The sequence below is a fragment of the Takifugu flavidus genome, chromosome 22 (assembly GCF_003711565.1).
Source record: "Takifugu flavidus isolate HTHZ2018 chromosome 22, ASM371156v2, whole genome shotgun sequence".
Taxonomy (NCBI): domain Eukaryota; kingdom Metazoa; phylum Chordata; class Actinopteri; order Tetraodontiformes; family Tetraodontidae; genus Takifugu; species Takifugu flavidus.
In genome coordinates, this window is record NC_079541.1 from 2,169,655 (window position 1) to 2,180,158 (window position 10,504).

The 10,504-nt window shown below is 46.5% G+C and overlaps 1 protein-coding gene across 1 annotated transcript; it reads left to right on the top strand.

Annotated features, from left to right (window-relative positions):
* The first annotated feature begins 82 nt into the window (after positions 1-82).
* On the top strand, positions 83-6,488 carry LOC130519225 (fibulin-1-like). Its single transcript, XM_057022438.1, is given in 18 exon segments — positions 83-547; positions 632-761; positions 1,244-1,379; positions 1,463-1,604; positions 1,697-1,756; positions 1,887-1,976; positions 2,342-2,479; positions 2,593-2,637; positions 2,640-2,729; positions 2,803-2,946; positions 3,035-3,157; positions 3,240-3,362; positions 3,435-3,554; positions 3,636-3,767; positions 3,845-3,968; positions 5,419-5,561; positions 5,633-5,773; positions 5,854-6,488. Coding segments are annotated over 18 exon segments (2,121 nt in total). The 5' UTR covers positions 83-438; the 3' UTR covers positions 5,985-6,488.
* Positions 6,489-10,504: the final 4,016 nt, after the last annotated feature.

Consider the following 10,504-nt stretch of genomic DNA (forward strand, 5'->3'; position numbering starts at 1 on the left):
ATGGAAATACTATGCTGCCACTTTTCAAAGTTTCAATGGCAGATTTCATGCCAGTAACATGTTCATATTGTTCCACAAAGTTGACCGGATGTGTAAATACATTATATTTTATAACACTGTCAGTTCCCAAAGTTACGTTTTTATATTTTAACTATAAATAATCCATATATAGTTTATGGACCAGTGAGTTTGGAGTTTATTTACCCAACTTTACCAGGTTTTTAGATAATTCTCATCCATCACAGCTCTCGCGCGACTGCAGAATAAATGAATCCGATTACCAGACGTATCTAAATGAGGCACTAGGCCACGCCCCCGTCACGCCCACAAACCTCGAATTAGCCTTTGGGATGTGCAAGGTCTCCTGGAAGGACACAAACACGCGCGCGCGCACACACACACACACCCTCACCCTCCACTGCTGCAGTCGGACCGCCGATGATCCCAAAACATTTAAATCGATGTTTAGAAGGACACACCGTTTCAATCGGAATGCCGCTGTGGGTGATAATCCTGTTTTCTCTCCCCGGAGTTCTGCGCGGAAATGGTGAGAAACAAGTTCTTCTGTGAAGATTTGAGGCGGCGTTGGAGTTAATTACCGATTACGGCCGTCGCTTTTTATTTTGTCCAGTCCTTTTTTCCAACTTTGAGGAAATCCGTCTTACAACCGTGGACGAGTGCTGCCAAGATGGGAGAAATCGGGGAGATCATGGCCAAGACTGCACGATCATCCCAAACTTGTCCTCCAGCCACATGTGCAGGTAAGCAGCAACACCTGAGGAGTCGATTTATGGAGACACGGGTGAAGTCTCAGTGGAGGTGACCTATAAATACTCATTATTAATTATTATCAATCTCGTTAGCTCTTGTATGTGAAGTTTAAGTTTGTCTTTAGTCTTTATGTTGTGTTTTAAAGCAGGAGATTCCATCCAAATCAACTTTATTCACACTGCATCTGTTACAAACACAGTCCGACCTCCAAATGTATCATGTATCATCATGTATCCAGCCGTCAGCACAGGTGTTAGCAGGCACAGGTGTTGTCACCCCCGAGGCATTTTAAACACAAAGTAGAGACGCGCTGACCAGTAAACTGAGAGAACACCTGGTCAGCACTTCCAGGTGAGCCCTTGGGACCAAACGCATCACGACCCAGAAGCTCACCAAACAAAGCGTATCTGAAAATGAGCACTTGGGACAGGCTGCCGCGGAGAAACGGTCATTTCTGGGCGGTGCTTTGCAGGATCGCCCAGGAGCGGTGCTGCTCAGCGGCCAGGGAAAAGCTTCTCTGCAACTACGGCGTCGCCATGGCGCTGTACCAAGGCGCCTGTGAGGTCCCCTTCTTCGAGGGAGAACCCTGGGAAGCCAAACTCTCCAAGGTTGTCCTCCCCCACGTCGGCATCTTTGTGTTTGCCCCCCCCCCTGGGGTTGACCTTTGAACCCCTGTCTGCTTCCCACTCAGATATGCTGCGACTGCTGCACGCTCGGCCTGATAGCGACACGAGACACGCTCAGCTGCGACTTCCGCCACCTGTACCTGAACGCCGAGTGTTCGGACACGGCAAAAGAATGCTGCCTTAACAAGACGGAAGCATCGAAAACTGGTGAGCACATTTTTAACTCTTCTGTGCCCTTTTCCTCTGACATTTCCAGGGTTTTTGCAATTGAAATAGTTCCAATCGGCCTTTTTTCACAGGTCCCGTGATGGCAGACCCGGAGGTCAACGTCACGGCTAAACCTCCGGTTAACTGCACAGGTTCAACTCTATTTTCTCTTATTGTTTTAAGAGCTGAAGCACTCGGTGCATGTTGTTTGGTCAAAGGAAGGTTGAACTGAGTGAACAGCTTCATGTTCTCCTGCGTCTTTTTTTTTATCTTTCTCTTCAGGCTCGCCTTGCTCCCATTTCTGCAGAGATAACGGCACCTGTGGGTGTTTCAGTGGTTTTCAGCTTAAAGATGATGGTGTCAACTGCGAAGGTAAGCAAATTATCTTCAGCTCATGTCTTTTTTTCATTTAATTAGTAAATACGAGTGGAGGAAGATAGCTGTTGCATTGCTGCTTCCTTTGAAATAATTTCCAAGCTTCTGGCAGTGCAGTGTTGTGCTGGAAACCAGAAAAAGACGCACCTTAAGGCTTTTTAGTGTTATTTTGTTGCGGCGTGGATGACACATGAAGGCAGGGATTTTAGGTACCCTCTACCTGCCGCCAGGGGGCGACAGAGGCCTTTTGTTGAACTCTAATAGCGTGGAAACGTTTTACAGTATAAAATCTGTTGCTTTCTGCTTATTATCCATGACTACGTGCTGATATTTAGCTTCAAACTCCATGTTTTTCTCCTCAGATATTGACGAGTGTGTGGTTGGCACCCACAACTGCTTCCAAGGTCTAGAGTGCATCAACATGGAGGGGTCCTTCCTCTGTCGGAAGAGAACCAGCTGCGGGCCAGGGTACGAGCTTAAATCTGACAACAAATGCCAAGGTAAAAAAAAAAACAACAACAAACAAACAGAAAAGATGGGCAGCAAAAATGTTTTTTTAATCCAGGATGGGGGGAAAAATAAGCTGATTAATTTCCCTCCTTGCCTGTTGCAGATCTAGATGAATGTACTTTGGGAACCCACAACTGTGGGGCCAACTCCTCTGCACCAACACTCCCGGCTCATTCCAGTGCTCGAGGGTGAAAACATGCCCGGCTGGTTTTATTGAGGATGCTGCTGGCAGCTGTGCTGGTGAGCTCAGGATCAGTGACCTTTGACCAGCATTAGGGGGGGGGTAACGCCAAACTTTCTATCCTCTTAATAGATATAAATGAGTGTGTGGCCCAATCCAGCCCGTGCCAGAGAGGCGAGACCTGCGTGAACACAGATGGCTCCTTCGATTGTCGGCGGAACAGGGTCACCTGTGGGCGGGGCTATCATCTCAGCCAGGACGGCACGCGCTGTGAAGGTACGGTGTTAGGAGAAACCTTTGCTTCTGTCCCCCCCCCCCCCCCCCCCACACACACACACAACTGTGATTTCTCCCGTCCCTACAGACATGGACGAGTGTGAAACGGGCAACGTGTGCGGCGATCACGGCTGCCTCAACCTGGTGGGGACGTACCGCTGCGAATGCAGAGAGGGGTTCTTCTTTAACGAGGGCACCAAACGTTGCAAAGGTGCGTCAAGGATATTTATTTAAGTCGTGGTCGCGCGTGTGTGTGTGTGTGTGCGGAGGGATTCACAATGTGCCCTGCGTAGATGTGAACGAGTGCAGGTATTACCAGGGAGTCTGCGCTCACAAATGTGAGAACACGGAGGGCTCGTACCGGTGTAGCTGCACCTCCGGGTTCCAGTTGTCCAACGATGGCGCCAACTGTGACGGTAACGTCGCCCTTCATCCAGACGCAGGTTCCAATGCTAAATGCTCAGAAAAGAACGTCCCTTTGTCGTTAGATGTGGACGAGTGTTTAGCCAGACCCTGCAGCCAGAACTGTGTCAACGTCTACGGCTCCTACTGGTGCCACTGTCACCCCGGTTACCAGCTGAGTGACACCGACGGGATTACCTGTGAAGGTAACGCTGACCGCGGGGGTCTGCGCCCACTCGGTAGGCTGCATCAGATGGCGCTGACTCATGGTTTCTTCTTCTTGTCAGATATTGACGAGTGTGCACTGCCCTCTGGAGTTCACACCTGTTCCTACATGTGCACCAACATCCCGGGCAGTTACTACTGCTCCTGCCCCCCTGATGGTTACATTCTGGCCCCCGACGGGCAAACGTGCCAGGGTCTGAGGACAAACCGCTGCCTTCTTTGTGTTGATGACAGGGCAGTGCCTTGATTTTGCTCTTTCCTCGTATTTCAGACATCGACGAGTGCGCTGCGGGGATCCACACCTGTTCCGCCTCTGACAGCTGCTTCAACATCCAGGGGGGATTTCGCTGTTTGTCCTTCACCTGTCCAGAAAATTTCCAGGAAGTAGCGAGAGGGTGAGTGCCCGTTTCCGTCGGCTGTGAGCCAGAAAAGTGTCTGTTCTCCCCGGGGCGAGCGTGGTACATCACCCTAGTTTGGCCTGATTTCTGAACCTTACCCGACCTCCTGTGGTGTGGGACTGACCCTGGCATGCTCTTGTTCTTTTCCTCCGGGGTTTGGTTGAACGTTTCCGTCCATTTTCTCTCCCTCCGTCCGTCCACGCATGCGCCTCCCTCCGCCCTCCAACCAATGAGCGTGTCGTTTTTTTTCCCTTCCAGCCATTGCGCGCGTGTGACTTGCAAGTTCACGCCGGACCCTGCCTCGTGCTTATCTCTCCCGCTGAGAATCTCCTTCTACAACATCAGCTTCCCCATCAACACCCCCGTTCCGTCCGTTGTTTTCCGAATGGGACCCTCCATTTCTGTGCCGGGAGACAAACTCTTGCTCACTGTAATCTCTGGAAACAAAGAGGGATACTTTGACGTCAAGCACCAGGCGCACGGGGGAGAAATCTTCCTCCGCCGTGCCTTATCCCAACCCCGAGACTTCTCCCTGACGGTGGAGTTGAGGTTGACTCGCTATGGCGACACACACCTGTATGTGGCAAAGATTGCTCTGTTTGGGACCAACGAGCTGTCCATCCGACCCTCCCAACCATTCCCCTACTAGACACCTTTGAATTTAAAGGAAAAGTACCATTTTCCAATCACACCTTATTATTAAGGATGGTTATTCATCCTTCCAAGAACAAAAACCCGGCTATGTATGCAGCTAATAACAAACCAACCTCATTTGTGTCGTCCACATTAAACTTGAAATTGTGTTAAAATGCTCGTTTAAGTTGCGTCAGTTGGATTTGATCTTTGACCTAATGCGATATGGCTGTGGAGGCGTGTTTTCCTGACGTTATCACCGTAGTTGTGTGTTTAGGAAGACACTCTCTTCTTAGTGTTTCCTGTCTGTGTAAGAACATTGGATGCGTTGACCTCTAGACTGGGCCCGTTTCTTGCTGATTACACCTGTGTCGTAGACATGTTTAATCGCTATATTTGGAAATAAATGATATGAATTCAGATATCTGCCCTATTTTACCAGTCATTCACAGGCATCCATCACAGCTTTCTGCAACATTTCAGCTTTTATTCTAGTTTATGTGCTGTCGGCATTCTTCTGATGTATAATGTGGCGTTTTGATCCATGAGCTTGGTTGGAAGCTCAGCAAAGATGTCAAGTCAGTTTTGGCCTAATGGCCCCAGATCAGAGCCTGGATGAGTGCTCAGTTCTGTCCAGTGAAAAATGACTTGGACTCTCGTCTCCACGTTGAGAACGCCACGCGTGTTCTGTTGACCATTGATTAACCAAGGATGGAAGTCTCCAGGTATTGCTTTGGCCTTTCTCACGAGGGTGTTTGGTGCAGTTATTTGCATCCTTAGCGTCCGATTTCAAACCCGTTTTCATCTTTTGCAGATCCCAAAAGGATAATTTAGTCTTTTTACGGTGCATGAAGCACTGCCATCCCCATGACCAAACGTGCCAAAGTGACCTCGCCCACCTCATCACCTACACCAGCCTGTCGCTGCCAACCATCACGGATTTGACTGAGCCAGAGGGTGAGGAGGGGAACCGTTGAAAGGTCCGTTTAAGCTCCCACTTTGTGAACACTAAACGCTTCTTCCTTCAGATATAATTTACATGCAGACCAGTGCGGCGTTCAAAACCTCTCCTCAATCCGACGCCACCGACATCTTCTTCGATATCATCTTCACGGACGCCGAGTCCTCTTTCGAGGCTCAAAAGCGAGCTCACCAGGGGATGATCATGGGTAGGAAGGAAATGGGTGGAAACGAGGTCCGAGGGCAGCGGAATTCTTGTCTCTGACACCCAGCTGTGTCCTCTTTTCAGGTGTGATCCAGCAGGTGAAACCCATCATCGGACCCATGGACCTGGTGTTGCAAGTGGCGGTGAACTATGTCAAGTCGGGACTCATTTCTCATTACAACATTGTTTTTATCCACATCTTTATTTCAGATTGATCCCTCTGAGATGAGAAGTGACGATGCAACACGTGCGGTTTAACCTCTCATCAGATATATTTTGTAGCGAGCTAAATAAAGGTGCTTTTAAGAATAAAACTGATGTTTAGACGTTAATCCCACAGAAGGAGTTGGGGATCCGATACCTTGCTCAAGGGTACCTCGGCAGTGCTCTAAAACCATCCCAAAACCAGGTCTTGAACCAGAAACCTTCCGACTGAGCAACTTCATAGGAGGGAAACCAAGTACTTTCTTGTTAATGTGATAAATTCTTTTGTTAATTGATGTGATTGCGTCTTTGTACCAAGTTGGTTTGAGTTAGCGATAGTTAGTAGTTACTAGTGATAATTATTAATCATGATGATAATGTGTACAGAAAATTAAACTTTATTCTGTTATGCGTTTATTGTTCCTGAGTTGTTTTAAATATATTTTCAGGAACATCTTGTACAAATTTACATTGTTAAAATTGAACAATAAATATATTATAATTCTATGTGCATATGCAGGAAATACAAGCCTTTGGGAGCGGAGAGTCACGTGACCAAGAACGCTCCAAAATGGTTGAAGCGCTTGAATGTTTTGCCATAACCCCAACTCAGAATGTTCCACAAACATGACAAATACATCATCTCACAAATAGGACTTTAGGAATGCTAAAGTTTCTCGTAGTTAAACGTTTAAATTAAAATTATAAGTGAAAAACTGTCCCCGGAGGCTTAAAAGCTTCTACCAACGCGTTACGGGACGATTCATTCTGGGGGAAAAGTCATTTATTACGATTCTCTTCTCGATGAAATCAAGGATGTTGGTTTATTTAAGCATCTTAAACGGCCAACTGCCAGAACTCACACTAACTGTATGTCCGGCTTCATCTGTTGTCATTCAACCGGACACGTTGGGAAAAGGCTCTGCTGCAGTTTGAAATATTAAAGATTGTAAAGATACAACGTCTTTTTAAGCTTGTTCTGTCTCTTTGAATTTGTTGCAGAGGGTCTGTGGCAGGTTGAAATCAGGCTGAAAATGTGGCACCATTTATGCTGGTCCTCTCAAAGACCCTTTGATATTGAAGGGGAGGTGAGTTGTGTTCTGTTCAGAGAATCTTTAAAGACAGAAGAGTTTTAGAGCTGTATTCCCAAAGTGGACAGATGATCAAGTGCATATTTCCTTGCCACCAATTACCAGATTTGATTCTGAAGAAAAGTGTTCATTAATGATTGAAATGGGTTTTTTCTTCGGTAAAACAACCGGAGTTGTGTGGGATGAAAAAGCTGAACTATGGCCCCTTTGAGACAGTTATGTAATATTGCTGTTAAGGAATAAAATCATTGGGCAGAACAAGCAAGACAGCATTTACTCCACCAATAAAAGAAACGTCTGTAATTGATCTAATTTACACCCCTAAAATTGAACATCCAATGAAACCGAGCAAAGCCGACGGGAGGAAATTGCTTCCATGCTGCAGAAAAAAGTCAATAACTGCTTTTGAGCATCTTGAACGCGTTTGAGTTCAGTTTAAAGGCAAAACATTTTTCTTCGCGGCATCAGGAGGCGAACAAATGTCCAAATATATTCCAGCTACGTAGAGACATTTAATGTTTTTCCTGTCAGAACACATTCAGAGTTGCAAACACTGCAGACAATGGAGGAAAAGTGCTGCACTTAATGACAAAGCTTGTTTTACCTGAGTGATGAGTCCGAACCAGTGTGAATGTTTGGCCTGTTGTTGCACTTTGTTGCCTGTAGGGGGAGACAAAACCCCAGAGAAGGAGGCTCTGCAGGTCACCCTCTTCTGCTTCGGTGCAGGCGTGTCTCTTTAACGCCAGCTCGGTTTTCTTTTCATGCTATGACTCGAGCAGCTATTGTGCACTCTTTTGTAATGTGCACTGGTGCTTTCTTATGTGCTTTTCACGGACAGTGTTGCAGTCTCATCGTTTTCTTTGAGGTTAAATGAGCTGAATGTTTACTGCAGAACTCAGAATCAACCTTAAAAGGAGTGGATGAAAGTGGCTTCGAGAGCTGTGAGGTGTGTGTGTGTGTGTGTGTGTGTGGGGGGGGGGGGGGGGTTGTATCCAGGGACAAGAGTTCCAGAGACCCAACAGTGGACTGTTTCCTAGTGTCCATCTTAGTTCCTTCCTGCTGTCCACATAGCCACAATAGTTCTAATTTTCCATATTCTGTCACATTAGTGTGAAACCATCATTAGGTTAGCTGTTCATAGTATATATCTACATTTGATTTTGCCACATTTAAGATGTCATTTGTGTTTGAATCTTATAATGCCGTATACATTCCATTAATGTGCATTAATAAGAAATTAACATTACTTATTCAAACACAGTGTTTTTTTGTAGCTTTGCTTGCTGTTATAAAACCCCTGATCCCCCTGTGTAATCCTGAATTCAGATCCCATCTGTTGTTTGCTGTTAAACTCTTTGAGAGTGTGGAGAACTGACAGCAAAGGCTTCTTATCATACATGTTGGAGCTGTTTAAACAACTTATCTAATTTCATTTAGCGCATTCTCATATAAACAGGTGACAGAAAAGGAAAATACTCCAAGTCTGGTGGGGACCTGAAAGTTTCCTGTGTTAAAAGGAGGGAAATCATTTTCTAAAGGAAACTGTTCATTTCTGAATAGTGTTTTTTCCCATTTCCATCACTTTGGATTATTACCCCAGTGCAGATGTTTGATCCCAGTTTTATCCTACATCTCTACACGGTAATTACTGTATATTTATTATATTTTTAGTATACTTGTCTCTAAATGTTCCGAAACGTTAAAAAAAAGTCCTCAAATTGCCTCCCTTATCTCTTCATCTTCCTCTTTCTCACACAAACAAGCCATTTGCTTCAACTCTGACCTCTTCACACACAGCAGGCTCTCTAACATCTGGGGTCGGACAAGGTCAAACAAGAATAACGCGTTAGGAGTCACATCGCATCAGCGCCGACCTCACTGAGCGCGTTTGCTCACAATCACACGGGTCAAGGCCGAGGTCGGGCCCACGGACCATTTAGTTAAACGGCTGTTTCCTGCCTGTTCAAATCTGTTGCTGCATTGTCGGAATGCTGAGATTTACCCAGACGGCTACAGGATGTAACGCGGCGAGGGAGGGGCGAGGGAGGAGCGAGGGATGAACGCCTTTGGAAAGATGCTGCATGGAGGTAAAAGTGACAGTGACAAAGCAGGAATGATGGTGCTCTGCTAATTTAGTGGCCTGTCTGTGTCACCAGCACCCTGTTGGAACGACAGATGTGCCGATGATGTCATGTGGAAAGGGGATAGGGCGGGAGGGTCGAGCGACGGGAGCGCGGGAGGACAGTGGTGGGCGGAGCCTCGCTTTGAGAGATGAAGAGGGAGGGAGCCTTCCTCCGTGACCCACAATCACGCTGTTCTTCGGTTTTCAGAAGGTGCGACTGGAAGTGTGTGCGAGGAGCGCTTCATTTTTAGCATTTACATGGCTGTGGGTCATTTTAGCTGAACAAAACAAAGGCTGACATCACCGCAGCATAATCCAGCGACAAACTACCTCTTGTAGCCGGGGCCGCCACTAACTTCCATTCTAACAACAGGCCTCCCCTGCCCACCATCTGCACCTATTCAGGCCTGTAATGCTGGCAGCGCTAAAGGAGAGACTCAATGAATCGGCCTAATGATCGCGCTGCACAACTGCGACCGTCCCTGGCATTGTTGCCAGGATCAGGCCTTTTCATTCTCATATATATTTCCTGTGTGTCATGATGGGCCCAATAGATTCTTTGCTGTTGAACACATCACGAGCTAAACATGTAAACCCAGTGAACCCGGAAGCTCCTGCAGTGACACACTGTGAACACAGTGGGGCGTTTCATAGTTAAGACACTGGTAAACGCACGTGCCTTGAGTTACAGATGGCACTATTGTACCATCTCTCCCACAGGGAAGCCGTCCTGACCTCCGCTTGAGGACACCCAAGGCCCTCCGGGGTAATCATTGACCTGTTACCTGTGGCAACCAAGCTGCCACATACTGTACAATCACCAGACAACTGATAATACAGCGATAAGAGAGGAGCGAGTTACTCGCGATTACAGATTAAATCAGTGTCTTAAAGACCATGAGAGGTTTTCCAGTAACATCTGAAAAGGTTATTATTCTTTTATGATCCACCCAAAACAGAGCCTAGCTGTGAAAACATGCATGCTTAGTCAAACTACACTGTGCAAACACAGCCATGATCAAAACTATAAACGCTTACTATTCCTAATTGAGACGCTGACGGGGCAGATTTAAAGGAGATTAGATGTGAATGATACTGGGTATGTAAGGATGAATAAGTTGGCGATGATAAGTTGGGCAAAAACTGAGGATGAAAAGCTCCAGCTGCAGAGGAGGGGAAAAAGTGAGGTAGCTTTAATTTTTGAGCAATAAGGCCTGAACCAGGGCTTTATTGTGGTCACAGAGCATGTTTCCAGTTTTTATTAATACCCATAATTCAAAAATACTGAAGAAAACTGATATAGAGTGGTTACAAAGGT